The 14461-nt window shown below is 44.4% G+C and overlaps 1 protein-coding gene across 1 annotated transcript; it reads left to right on the forward strand.

The window, feature by feature from the left end:
* Positions 1–4572: 4572 nt before the first annotated feature.
* Positions 4573–9758, forward strand: SENP8 (SUMO peptidase family member, NEDD8 specific). The gene is made up of 2 exons (XM_044283357.1): positions 4573–4673; positions 8808–9758. Exon 2 carries the CDS (start codon positions 8809–8811, stop codon positions 9451–9453), a length of 645 nt encoding a protein of 214 aa, XP_044139292.1. The 5' UTR covers positions 4573–4673; position 8808; the 3' UTR covers positions 9454–9758.
* Positions 9759–14461: the final 4703 nt, after the last annotated feature.

Raw genomic sequence — 14461 nt, forward strand, 5'->3', positions numbered from 1 at the left:
GGGGGGGGGGGGAGCTGGCACTATGGGGGGGGGCACTATAAAAGGGGAGAACTGCACTATGGGGGGCACTATAAAAGGGGAGAACTGCACTATGGGGGGCACTATAAAAGGGGAGAACTGCACTATGGGGGCAATATAAAAGGGGAGAACTGCACTATGGGGCACTAAAAAAGGGGAGAACTGCACTATGGGGGGCACTATAAAAGGGGAGAACTGCACTATGGGGGCACTATAAAAGGGGAGAACTGCACTATGGGGGGCACTATAAAAGTGGAGAACTGCACTATGGGGGGCACTAAAAAAGGGGAGAACTGCACTATAGGGGGCACTATAAAAGGGGAGAACTGCACTATGGGGGCACTAAAGGGGAGAACTGCACTATGGGGGCAATAAAGGGGAGAACTGCACTATGGGGGCACTAAAGGGGAGAACTGCACTATGGGGGCACTAAAGGGGAGAACTGCACTATGGGGGCACTAAAGGGGAGAACGGCACTATGGGGGCAGTAAAGGGGAGAACGGCACTATGGGGGCAGTAAAGGGGAGAACGGCACTATGGGGGGCAGTAAAGGGGAGAACGGCACTATGGGGGGGCAGTAAAGGGGAGAACGGCACTATGGGGGGCAGTAAAGGGGAGAACGGCACTATGGGGGCAGTAAAGGGGAGAACGGCACTATGGGGGGCAGTAAAGGGGAGAACGGCACTATGGGGGGCAGTAAAGGGGAGAACGGCACTATAGGGGGCAGTAAAGGGGAGAACGGCACTATGGGGGGCAGTAAAGGGGAGGACGGCACTATGGGGGGCAGTAAAGGGGAGAACGGCACTATGGGGGGCAGTAAAGGGGAGAACGGCACTATGGGGGGCAGTAAAGGGGAGAACGGCACTATGGGGGCAGTAAAAGGGAGAACGGCACTATGGGGGGCAGTAAAGGGGAGAACGGCACTATGGGGGGCAGTAAAGGGGAGAACGGCACTATGGGGGCATTATTTGGGGGGCACCATGGGGGAGAGGAGCACTATGGGGGCTCTAAAGGGGCTTTTTTTTTGTTTACACATTATGGGGGGCACTATAGGGGAGAATGGCACTATGGGGCATCTGGTGGCACTATAGGGGCATTATTTGGGGGCACTAAGGGGAAGTGGGGGCTCTAAAGGGTTCTTTATTCTGATTGGCACATTATGGGGGCATTATTGCATCTGGTGGCACTAAGGGGGCATTTTTTTTACTGGCACATTATGGTAGGCACTATGGGGGAAAGGAGCACTATTGGGGCATATGGTGGCACTTAGAAGGGGCATTTTTTACTGGCATATTATGGGCGACACTATGGGGAAGGGGAGAGGAGCACTATGAGGGCATTTACTGGGGCACTATATAGGGGTATTTTATACTGGCATACATTATGGGGACATTAGTTCAACAGCGGGTACTAAGCGAGGGTACAATCATTTTTGGGGGACATTATCTTTATACTATTAGTGTCTGGGCGCAGTTATTTTTTTAGAGAACTGTGTGCCAATAATTGTTGAAGGGGGCACTATCTGTGTGGTAGCAGTATTTCCAGGGGGGCTGTTTCTGCAGTATAGTATTGGGGGCACAGCGGGCACAGTATTGGGGCACTATCTGTGTGGTAGCAGTATTTCCAGGGGGACTGTTTCTGCAGTATAGTATTGGGGGCACAGCGGGCACTATCTGTGTGGTAGTAGTATTTCCAGGGGGACTGTTTCAGCAGTATAGTATTGGGGGCACAGCGGGCACAGTATTGGGGGTGGCAGGAAAGGGGGTTCAGAAGATGTGGAAATGTGGGAAACGAATGTCTGTTTGTTAATCTCTGCAGAGACGGGAGATGGCTGAAAAATCATCATGGCGGTCTGGTCTGAATGGAGAAGATGAGGAAAGAGAACGTCTACAACAAAGGTGACATCACTGGATGTAAGAGGTAGGGGGCGCTATGTAGGAGAGGAGATGCTCCGGCTCCTCCCTTGCCATTTGCAGAAGGAGGATTCAGAGCTGGGTGAGGACAGCCAAAGGGGGCAGCAGGCAGATGGTGGGGGGAACCACAGGCCTTGAGCAGGATCGGGGGAGGGAGGAGAGCGGAGGAGGAGCTTCCTGGCTGCAGCCGGCTGTCTATTGTATGATGTGAAGCAGGCAGTGCAGCCAGGACAGACTCCCCCTCTCTCAGTATGATGTGTAGAGACAGGCCGCAACTATAGAATGTCAGCTGTACAGTGTTTGTTGGGAGTGGCCACATTGTTCTTTTCCTGCAGAGCTTTTAGAATCGCCAAGTAAAACAATCAGCGCAACACGCTACTCCCCCCGTCCCTGCAGTTTTAAATATAAAGGGGGCTTTGAAAAATTTAATTAGCACAGCACACTACACATGCCACATTTTTTTGCCTTTCGGACCCCCCATGCCAAAATTCCTGGGTGCTCCCCTGCGCACAAGTGATGCGTGAAAATCACCGCTCATGTGTACAGCCCCATAGAAATGAATGGGTCCGGATTCAGTGCGGGTGCAATGCGTTCACTTCACGCATTGCACCCGCGCTGAAAACTCGCCCGTGTGAAAGAGGCCTAAGGGTGCATGAGGGGGGCTTCAAATGGGACATCGCATGTAAAAACCAGTTCAGCAAAATCTGCATTCCAAAAACCATACAGCGCTCCTTTTCTTCTGCGCCCTGACGTGTGCCCTTACATCAGTTTACGACCACATGTGAGGTGTTTCTGTAAGCCGCACAATCGGGGTAATAAATATTGAGTTTTGTTTGGCTGCTAACTCTTCATGTGTTAAAGAAAAAAAATGGATTAAAATTGAAGATCTGCCAAAAAAGTTAAATTTGATCTCCATTTCCTTTAATTCTTGTGGAACACCTAAAGGGTTAACAAAGTTTGCATAATCAGTTTTTGAGTAACTTGAGGGGTGTCGTTTGTACAATGGGGTCATTTATGGGTGGTTTCCTCTATGTAAGCCACTTCAGAACTGACTTTTGATTTTTATTTTTATTTTTAATTGCTTAAAAAGTTCTGAACCGTCTAACGTCCTAAAAGAATAAAATGACATTTACAAAATGATGCCCGCATAAAGTAGACATATAGGGAATGTTAAGTAATAAATATTTTATGAGGTATCACTTTCTGTTTTAAAGCAGAGAAATTGAAACTTTTAAAATTGCGCATTTTTCTACATTTTTGATTATTTTATAAATAAAGGTGAAATATATCGACTCAAATTGAGTACTTATGAGTATATTGAGGTATTACTTATAATCTTTATCATTCATTATGGTTTTCCAATTTGTCCGTAGAAAATGTAAGCTGTCTGATTTTAGTGTAAGTTGCCCAGAAAAAAATAATTCTGGTTGGCAACTATGGGCCAGCGTAAAACGCCAGTCTTTGCTAATTTAACTATTATTCTAGTAGCGTTCATGCCTCTATTTAAATAAATAAATAATTGGCTCAGTCGACCCCTTGGAGTATATATTGTCAGCCATACACCCCAAAATTCCAAATGATCAAAGACGGCAACTAACGATTTATTGTAAAAACAGATCCACCTTTTGCTCTGTCTATGTTCTTCAGCAGTTGTCACACATTATAACAAAAATGAGCTGAATATTCACAGCTGAAAAGAACCAAATAGCAGGAATAATATACTGGAAAGAGAAGATCATACACATGCCTGGCAGCAATAGTTACCCTCTAGGCTAGGTCTACACAACGACATTAGTCGCGCAACATTTTGTCGCACCAATGTCGCACACCAATTTTTATAATGGTAGTCTATGGTGTCGCACTGCAACATGCTGCGACTGTGCCACTCGAGATGGATTTTTCTGCGACTGTCACGTCGCAGTCGCAGCTTGTTGCAGTGCGACACCATAGACTACCATTATAAAAATTGTCGTGCGACATTGGTGCAACAAAATGTAGCGCGACAATTGTTGCAGTGTAGTTGGGCCCTATCTGTAGCGTGACTTATCGTGTAGACCTAGCCTTAGTGAGGGCATGAGGCTGGCAGTAAAGGGCGTACAGCTGCATCAAGGCAATGCCACAACTAGGGAGATTTATAAAAACTGGTGCAAGGGAAAACTGGTATAGTTGCCCATAGCAACTAATCAGATTCCATGTTCCAGAGCTCCTTTGAGAAACCAAAGGCTCAATTTGATTGGTTTCTAGTTTTGATAAATCTCCCCGTTAACATGTCTAACACAAAAGCCTCAGAAATATCTTGCCATGAATCAGTAATGCATGGCAAAATATTCCTGTTTTCCATCTGTATGGAGACATATATGCGGAGGCTGACTGAAAATACACAACCACTCGTATTCTGTACATGCAGTTATTTAACATTTTCATATCTTATAGATAATAGTAATAATGTGAAACAAAATACATAAAACCCCCTGTTATTTATCATCCCTGCCAATCCCCAACTGCTGACTATAACAAAAGAAACTTTATTCGGCATAACAATGCATTTTGAGCTTCGAAAAAATGGCAAACAGGAATGCACGTTCTCTAGTGGCAGAAGGGGGTTTGCCAGCTCATGACGTCATCACAAGGCGCCGTCAGTCGGCACGGAAGTGCGTAGGTCGCTTCCTTCAGCCATTAACTCTGTCACTGCTGGAAGCAGTCTGCAGTGTAGTATGTGTCTGACATTTCCCGTACAATACTGTGAGTATGGGGCCTGTGACTGGATGGTGCTGCACTGATCCTGTATGGACTGGTTAGCCAGTAAGGGAGAGCTGAGAGAGTGCCGGCTGTGTATATAGCGGTTTACATTACTAGCTGTCTGCATTGAGGATGGTGGGGTAATAGTAGTATTCACACCTCATGTTCAGCTGAGTACAGTAATACACTGAAGTTAATTTCTAATGCAATAAAAGGACACACTAGTTGCAGTTTCTTGGTTGTCAGGATTTAGCTGTAAACTATTTAACACTTAGGAAACAGATTTTTTTTTTTTTACTTTTTTAAAAACAACAACTATGTAGCCCTTCTAGGAGGCTACAATGTCCACGACTTTGTTCTTTAGAGAATATTACTGTACTCCCGTATGGAGTAATTCTCTCATTGCTGATCTCCTATGTTGGCCTGCCATCTGCTGGTCAACATAGGAACTGCAGCTCTAATACGCTGGTTCTCTTCAGACCCAGCCTATTAGATCCATCTTCAGATCCATCATAATGATCGGCATCCCTGACCACTGCAAGGAAATGCCGGTCTTAACCCGGAATGTGCATGCTTCTGGGTTTTTCACCCTTTAGATGCCCTTATCACACTTGAATATGGCATCTAAAGGCTGTAATGCCTAACGCGGACATTAGCCGCTTGAAACAACAGAGACCTGTCAGCCATGGTGCGTGAGTGGGTGCCATTTTTAAAGACCCCACCAGTGCCGCACATGTATGGCACTGGTAGCAAGAGGGTTAAAAGCAAAGAAACATATTAGCCCACGTTTATCAGTGGCCTGGTGCTCCCCTTTTGGTACATTAGTGAGGCATAAAGAGGTATATTTTAGTTGTGCCATGTGTGTTAAAATGTAACTCCAGCTGCGTTCTCCTGACATTACTTTGATATTAAAGGGGTTGTCTAGGATTAAGATGTCTGCTTTCTTCCAAAAACAACCCCACATCCGTCCACTTGCATACCTCCCAACTTTCAAAAAGCAGAAAGAGACCATTCTTCTAACTCCGCCCAAAACGTAACTATAAACACCCAGTCCTCTTAATACCACCACATAGTAATTATTCCCCCTTTATGCCACCACACAGTAGTAGTGCCCACGTTGTGCCCCTTCACACTAGTTATGCCCAGATTAGTTTTGAGCGAAGCAAGCTTCGGATGCTACATCCAAAGTCGCTTCGTTCATAACTCCGGAATAATACTGTACGGAGATGCACTAGTGATGTGCCCCTTAACACCGGTTATGCCCCGATGTGCCCCTTAACACTGGTTATGCCCCGATGTGCCCCCTCACGCTAGTTATGCCAGATATGTGCCTCCTCACACTAATTATGCCCTGATATGTGCCCCTTCACAATAGCTATGCCCAGAGGTGCCCCCTTCACAGGAAGTTAAAAAAGAAATCACTTGCCTGAATAAGATCACTCCCTCCACCAGCCCCCTCCAATATACAGTCCCATGTAAATAGCATAATTCCCTCCCTCCAGCCTCTTCCTACAAACAGTCCAATATTAAAACATCACTTTCCTCCCTTCAAACCTACAGTCCTATTTAAATAACATCACTCTGTCCCTCCAAGCTGGGAGAGAGTATAAGAGAACTACATCTCCCAGACTCTCATACATACCTCAGTTGTTTCCGGATCGTGGGGCAGCCACTGAAATCTGGGACTGTCCTGCTGACGAATCTGGGACGGTTGGCAGGTTGTGTGTGGTATATCAGCCAGTCCCTTTCACTTCAATAGAATTAGAATAGGAACATGCATAATTCTCCCTGGGCATACTATACAGTGCCATGGCAGTTGTACCACCCATTGTGGTGTCTCCCTATGGCCAATGTCAATTGGAGGAACACTTTAATTGTTACTATGAAAAGAATAGCATTTTGCCAAAATATTTTTTTATTCCGTTAAACTGCCAGAGGCCTGTTAAAGTAGTGAACCATTTTACACTTGCCATCTGATCCAGCGCTGCCGCTCCATCCTTTTTCTTCAGGTCTGCAGCCAATCATTGGCCTCAGCAATCATGCCCTATTCACCACTGAGGCCAATCATTGGGTACATTGTTAGGCCGCTTTCACACAGTCCGTATTTGATTAGTGATTTCCATCAGTAATTGTCAGCCAAAACTAGGTGCAGGTCAGAAACACAGAAGTGGAGCAGATCTTTCCATTATACCATATGTCTGTGGAGGCTCCACTTCTAGTTTTGTCTTACAATCACTGTCATCGCTGGCTGCAGCCTGGGGAAGAGGACGAAGTAACGGCGCTCGATCAGAGCAGGCTGGTAAAATAAGTAAGACTGTTCATTATTTTTTAGTGAAGTAAAAAATATTTTGGAAGACCCCTTTAAAGGGTTGTAGTTATCGCTAGATCCCTTGTTTTAGGCTGGATTCATACATGCAGTTTTCTTTTGAGCCTAGGCTAGAAATTGATCCAAAAAGAAGTAAATGTATAAAGGAAAGACTATTTTTCTTCCTTTTGTATTCACTGCTGAGCTTGGCTCAAAGAATTATTTAAAGTGTAGCAGTTAAATATATATATATATATATTATATTTTGCTATTGTGGTAGTAGGGCCATTACAATTTTATCTAGAATAAATATATATTAATATATAAAGGGGCCATTTATCAAAATGGTGTAAAGTAGAACTGGCTTAGTTGCCCACAGCAACCAGTCAGATTCCACCAAATTTTTCAGAGCTCCTATGGAAAATGAAAGGTAGAATCTGATTGGTTGCTATGGGCAACTAAGCCAGTTCTACTTTCCACCAGTTATATAAATGACCCTCTTAGTCTCTTGATCACTGATCAACATGGCTAGTATATATATATACTGTATACGGTAACAGCTTCCCCCTGCCTCGCTCCTGGTGGCTGGTTCATTACTCAACATGCCGGGAGTACGTAGGGAGAACCCCCTGGCCACGCTAGCAAGTGAGCAAGAACTAAATGCAGATATTTAGTTATATATGAATATATATTTAATCTATAATAACTGTATTGCCTACTACAGTATGAGGGAGCAGTGAGGGCAGACGCCCACCAGTGCCCAGCCGGCTTCCCTATCTTCCTAGTCAGTGCAGCACTATCTTGTTAGGAAGATGGATGTCCCTCAGCAGCGGCTTTGAAAAAGTCTAAGGGACATTTCAGCCCTAGTTTTCTATTATAAATAAAGGTTTTCCCTGAATACAGTATATTAGAAAAATGTTCCCTATCCCTGTCCCTACACATTAGCGAAAATGTTATACATTAAACTGCCAGATTCCATCCTTGGTATCTGGTCCCATGGAGCAGAAGTCTGGTGGCTGAAAACCAAGCTGACATTCAAGTCAGAGCAGTTTGTTATAAAATAATTGCTAATGGCCGCACTCCAATAATGACTATGGACATCTTTGACCTGGAGTTAGTGGTTAGAACTCATGCACACAACCGTATTTTGCATCTGTGTATGATGTGCATTTTATGTGAATTGCACACGAACCCATTCATTTTTATGGGTCCCCCAAAAAAACAGTCTGCATCTGTATGTCTGTTCCACAAATTATATATTGCAGACTAGAATAAAGACTAAAATATGGTTGTGTGCATGACCAGATACTAAGGATGGATTCTGAGGTTGCAGTTTAATGTATAACTGTCATATTTTATTTTATTTTTCTAATGTGTAGGGACAGAGATGGGGATTTTTTTTTCTAATATACTTTATTTAGGGCAGGGTTTCTCAACTCCGGTCCTCGGGACCCACCTACCAGTCTGGATTTGAGAATATCCCACAGAATGAATACCTGTGGTAAGTCCTGATGCATTGACACTAATTATATCACCTGCTCAATACTAAGGAAATCCTGAAAACATGACTGGTAGGTGGGTCCCGAGGACCGGAGTTGAGAAACCCTGATTTAGGGGCAACCTTTATTTATAGTTGGGCTTTAAACTTGGGCTAAAAATGTCCCTTAACTAAACATGTCTAAAAACATTTAGCATTTACTTCACACATTTACAGTTGTACATTCCCTGCTTTGTCATCCTATTCTAAACTAGTGGACATAAGTGCTTTATATTCCATGATCACAGTCCCAACTCTTCATTAACATGCATCTACCCTTGTGATGTTTCTTCAGAATGGACCAGGTGGTGCTGAGCTATGGAGATTCTCTTCTGCGCTCTTCAGATGTTGCGCTTCTAGATGCCCCTCACTGGTTGAATGACAACATCATTGGTTTTATTTTTGAATTCTTGGCATCCAAGTTGCCCCCATCAACAACTGAAAAAGTTGCGCTCCTTAGTCCTGAGGTGAGCCAGTTTATAAAATGTTGTGGCACTGATGCCCGAGAGTTTCTAGAGCCGCTGGAACTACCCAAAAAAGAATTGGTTTTATTGCCTGTAAATGACAATGCTGGGACTGAAGCAGGGGGGACACACTGGAGTCTTCTTGCCTATCTCCATAGCGTCCGTGAATTTCTTCATTATGACTCTGCACCAGGGACTAATGCCCCACATGCCCGACTCATGGCTAAAAACCTAAGCAGTCTATTTGTTGGTAATCCATGTTACCAGGAAGAAGAGGCCCCAGCACAACATAACAGCTATGATTGTGGCATGTATGTGGTATGTGTGGCACAGGCTCTGTGTGAGCAATATTTTCGAGGGTGCAACAAGTTGAATCTGCGAAACATCACACCTCAGTATGTTACAGAAAAGCGCACTGAGTGGAAAGAAATCATCAAGGGACTGGGCAGCCATGCCAAAGCTACTTCGGGACTTTGAGGTTTATATTGAAGATATGTCCATCTGCTTCTAAGTTCGTAAGAGATGCCAGTGCTGTGAACCATTGCTTTACATTTCCAGATCGCAATATTATATTTGAGTTTGGTACTGGCAGGCAGATCTGGATTACATGAACACATGCACTCACTGCAGAGTTCACTAGATGTGGTTTTGCCTTCCCTGCGATTTGTAATGAATTAATGTGAATTCTGACCTCACCTTTATAAAATATTTACATGTATAAGGCAATTGTTTCTAATATTATCCTTTGTTTAGCAGAAATAAAAGGTGGATTTAAAAATAAATTGAATGAAGACATTATATGGGTATGTTCACACTGAGCAAATTTGCTGCAGACTTTCCACAACAAATCCCAGAGTATTGTAAGTAAATGGTGTTTTCCATTCCATCCACCATGACGGCCACAATGAGAGATAACCCTTGACCTCTGTAGGGGCAGGAATACACAGAGGGAGTTTAAACTGCCCCCCACCCCTCCTCCCCCTTAGTGTTTTTCCTGCCCCTACGGGGTTAGGTCGCAGAGAGAGTCCTCCCGGTGGGGAGGTGAAATTTTGCAAGTATTTACCTTTATCCCCTTCTGCCTTCCCACGGCAGGAGCGGGAAACGTGGACACTCCTCCCGGCTTAAGCTGGGACCTGTGCTCCTTTTTGTTTCGCAGTCTCCCTTCCACTTTGTATTGGAAGCAGACCGCTGATGCCGCTGATCTTACGGCCAGAAGGCGGGGGGAGACGGAGCCTGGGCGCAGAGCTGATGATGCACTCAGATGACATCATAAACCAGGAAGTGTTTAAAAAGTGGCGCTCATGCAGCATGGAGCTGTGCATCACCGCCGGTATGTCCACTCCTGAGACTCCAGCATCCCATCAGGAGGGTTCTGACCCCTCTCTGGCTGCTCCTACTGTGAGTTCCCCTAAGGGGAGTATGGTTATTCTTATTTCTACATATAAATATGCTGATATTTGGTTGTTCTCCTTCACTCATCAGGGTACACGAGATACTAAATCTAAGTCTAAATCCCTAAAGTGTGCAACCTGTGCCAGGAGACTTCCTGATAACTATAAAAATAAGTTGTGCAAACAATGCATTTCTAACGTCTTAAAAGAGGAGCAACCATCTATCCTGTCTGATTTTAAATCGTTTATCCAGGATGAGATTAAATCATCCCTAGCATCTCTGATTACTTCTAGTACGCCTATCCTGTCTGCCAAAAAACCTAGTTTATCCATTCAATCCTCCTCTGAGGCCGAGGACATTGATGAGGATACCTCTGCCTCTAGACGGGTACTTGAGGAAGAACTCTTCTCAGAGGGTGAAATCATAGAGGATGATAAAAAATACATTTTTTGGATGAGTAGATTGATCCTGAAAAAAGACTAAGGGTGTCCAAAGACTTCAGGAACAGACTACAATTCGATCAAGCTGAATGTAAGATCTTTGATTAAATACCTAAATGTAGTCAAAAAGACGGCCTTAGGGCTCTTTCACACTTGCGTTCTTTTCTTCCGGCATAGAGTTCCGTCGTCGGGGCTCTATGCCGGAAGAATCCTGATCAGTTTTATCCTAATGCATTCTGAATGGAGAGAAATCTGTTCAGGATGCATCAGGATGTCCTCAGTTCAGGACCGGAAAGTTTTTTGGCCGGAGAAAATACCGCAGCATGCTGCGCTTTTTGCTCCGGCCAAAAATCGTGAACACTTGCCGCAAGGCCGGATCCGGAATTAATGCCCATTGAAACGCATTAATCCGGATCCGGCCTTAAGCTAAACGTCGTTTCGGCGCATTGCTGGATCCGACGTTTAGCTTTTTCTGAATGGTTACCATGGCTGCCGGGACGCTAAAGTCCTGGCAGCCATGGTAAAGTGTAGTGGGGAGCAGTATACTTACCATCCGTGTGGCTCCCGGGGCGCTCCAGAGTGACGTCAGGGCGCCCCACGCGCATGGATGACGTGATCGCATGGCACGTCATCCATGTGCATGGGGCGCTCTGACGTCATTCTGGAGCGCCCCGGGAGCCGCACGGACTGTAAGCATACCGCTCCCCCGCTCCCTACTACTACTATGGCAACCAGGACTTTAATAGCGTCCTGGCTGCCATAGTAACACTGAACGCATTTTGAAGACGGATCCGTCTTCAAATGCTTTCAGTTCACTTGCGTTTTTCCGGATCCGGCGTGTAATTCCGGCAAATGGAGTACACGCCGGATCCGGACAACGCAAGTGTGAAAGAGCCCTTACCATTCGAAGATGTATCACAATTTAGTGATCCAATGGAGCGCAAAGCAGATTCGTTACTAAGGAAGGCTTGGGAGGCATCTATGTTTGGGGTAAAGACCAACATTGCTGCTACATCCTTGGCAAGGGCCATGTACTTCTGGTTATCAGAATTAGAATATCACCTAAAAAACTAAACCCCCAGAGAAGATATAATAAATTCCTTACCAATGTTAAAATCAGCAACAGCTTTTTTTATCAGATGCCTCAGCTGAATCAGTACGCTTTTCCGCAAGAGATGCAGCCCTTTCCAATGCAGCTAGAAGAGCTTTATGGATGAAGGCATGGTCAGGGGATAAAACGTCCAAGTCTAAGCTATGCTCTATTCTCTTCCCAGGGGAATTTGTTTTTGGGCCAGTGTTAGAAAAAATACTGGAAAAAGCAGCTGATAAAAAGAAGGGGTTTCCGGAGGAAAAAGAAATAAAGAAAAGGCCCTTTCGTCAATTCCCTTTACAATCCAGGCCGTACCAGGGGTAAAGGTAAAACGGGTCGCTGGAGTTACCAAAAGGGAGAAAAGGGTAGAGGATTCTTTCTTAATCCCCAAAACAAACAGAACAATAAACAATGACGCCAAAGTGGAAGGCAGATTGAAGAGTTTTCTAACCCAGTGGAATCCGGTTACGTCAAACCCATGGGCACTAAATATCATAGCTCAGGGATACAGAATAGAATTCTCTTCAACACCTCCAGAAAGATTCTCCATTACCATCCAAAACAGAAGTGTGAGAGAAAAAATTTGGCAAGGTACTCAGGACCTACTCAGATCAGGAGTAGTCATAGAAGTGCCAGACTCCGAAAAGGGAAAGGGATTCTATTCAGGTCTCTTGCTAGTCAAAAAAAACAGACGACACATTCCACACAGTAATAAACCTAAAGCCCTTAAACAGATCAATAATATAAAAAAGATTCAGGATGGAGTCAATCGTATCTACGATTCCGTTGATTCCAAAGGGTGCCTTTATGATGTCAGTAGATCTAAAAGACGCCTACTTTCACATACCGATTCATCAGGCCTCCCAGAAATACCTAAGATTTGCAATAAGAGATCCTGGTGGACTCCTCCATCACTTTCTGTGTGTAGCCCTCCCCTTTGGTATTTCATCAGCTCCCAGAACATTTACCAAACTGGTGGTAGAAATTATCACTTTTCTGCGCAGGAAGGATACCAATATCATCCCCTACCTAGACTATTTCCTAATAATTGGCAATTCAAAAGAAGAAACCTTCAGGACTACAGAAGAAGTTATAAGTACCCTTTCAGATTTAGGATGGGTGATAAATTGGAAAAAATCTATACTCACCCCATCTAAAAAAATAAGGTTCCTGGGCGTAGAGTTCTGTATCCCAAACAACCTATCTAACCCAGGACAAAGTAAGATCTTTCAAAAATCCCACATGTGTTACATTTGGAGGGCAATGAGCCTTTTGGGAAACTTAACCGCATGCATAAACTCTGTTCCATGGAGTCAGGCTCATACAAGAATCATGCGGTCATGGATCTTGAAAGAATGGGACAGGAAGCAGATGTCCTTAGACAGGATGTTACAGGTACCATCAACAGTCAAAATAGATATGAACTGGTGGAAGGAAGAGAAAAAGCTGCTCCAAGGCATAAAATGGCTCAAGATCCCAGAGGCTCAGGTCATAACAGATGCCAGCTCTTCAGGCTAGGGTGCAAAGATAGGCCACTATTTTTTCCTGGGAGACTGGCCAAACAGTCTAAAAGGAAGATCCTCAAACTTCAGAGAACTAAATGCAGTCCTTATGACACTCACAGAAGCAGTAGACCTATTAAAGAACAGGCATCTGAATGTCCTCTCGGACAACATCACTACAGTGGTGTACCTGAAACACCAAAGGGGCACAAGGTCCGATTCACTGGGGGAGTAGCAAAAAGAATATTTTCCTGGGCGGAAACAAGTATTCTCTCCTTAACAGCAGTCCATCTAAAAGGGTCAGAGAACCTAGAGGCTGACTTCCTAAGTCGAAAAAAAATAGATCCAGGAGAATGTACATTAAACAACGACATTTTTCACGATATCACTGCCATGTGGGGTCTACCAAAGATAGACCTGTTTGCCTCCAGGGAAAATACCCAGATCCGATGCTTCTGTTCAATAAATCCAAGGGACAGACCATGGGCAATAGATGCCTTATCAATAAGATGGGAGTGGGACCTAGTCTATACGTTTCCGCTGATTTCTCGCTTACTGCAGAAATTACAGGAAGAAACAACAACGATGATCTTGGTAGCTCCCCACTGGCCAAAAGACAGTGGGCATTAGAAGAACCATGGCAGATAACCTACAGGGAAAACATGCTCTATTAGGGCCTGATAAACCACCCAAACCCCCAGATCTACAATTTGGTGGTCTTGATCCTGAGAGTGAATCACTAAGGAGACAAAGCTTTTCAGACAAATTAATCCTTGCCCTTAAAGCTAGTAGGAAGAAAATTTAATCGGCCATTTATCTCAAAGTCTGGAAAAGATTTTGCAGTTAGCTGGGGAGGAGCATCCGAACACTTCTCTGCCGATTTAATAAAATACTAGACTTTATGCAAAATGGGCTAGAAAAAGGCCTGAGGCCAAGTACCCTTAAAGTACAAATATCGGCCTTAAGCACCTTTTATGATACTAGTCTCGCAGAGCACAGATGGATAAGGAGATTTATTAGAGCAGCTTCTAGGTTAAGGCCAACCTTAAAGGTATTCTGTC

Source organism: Bufo gargarizans, chromosome 2, assembly GCF_014858855.1.
Source record: "Bufo gargarizans isolate SCDJY-AF-19 chromosome 2, ASM1485885v1, whole genome shotgun sequence".
NCBI lineage: Eukaryota > Metazoa > Chordata > Amphibia > Anura > Bufonidae > Bufo > Bufo gargarizans.

Bases quoted from the DNA above. Each gene is read 5' to 3' on its own strand.
- SENP8 (XM_044283357.1), top strand. From the start codon at position 8,809: ATGGACCAGGTGGTGCTGAGCTATGGAGATTCTCTTCTGCGCTCTTCA.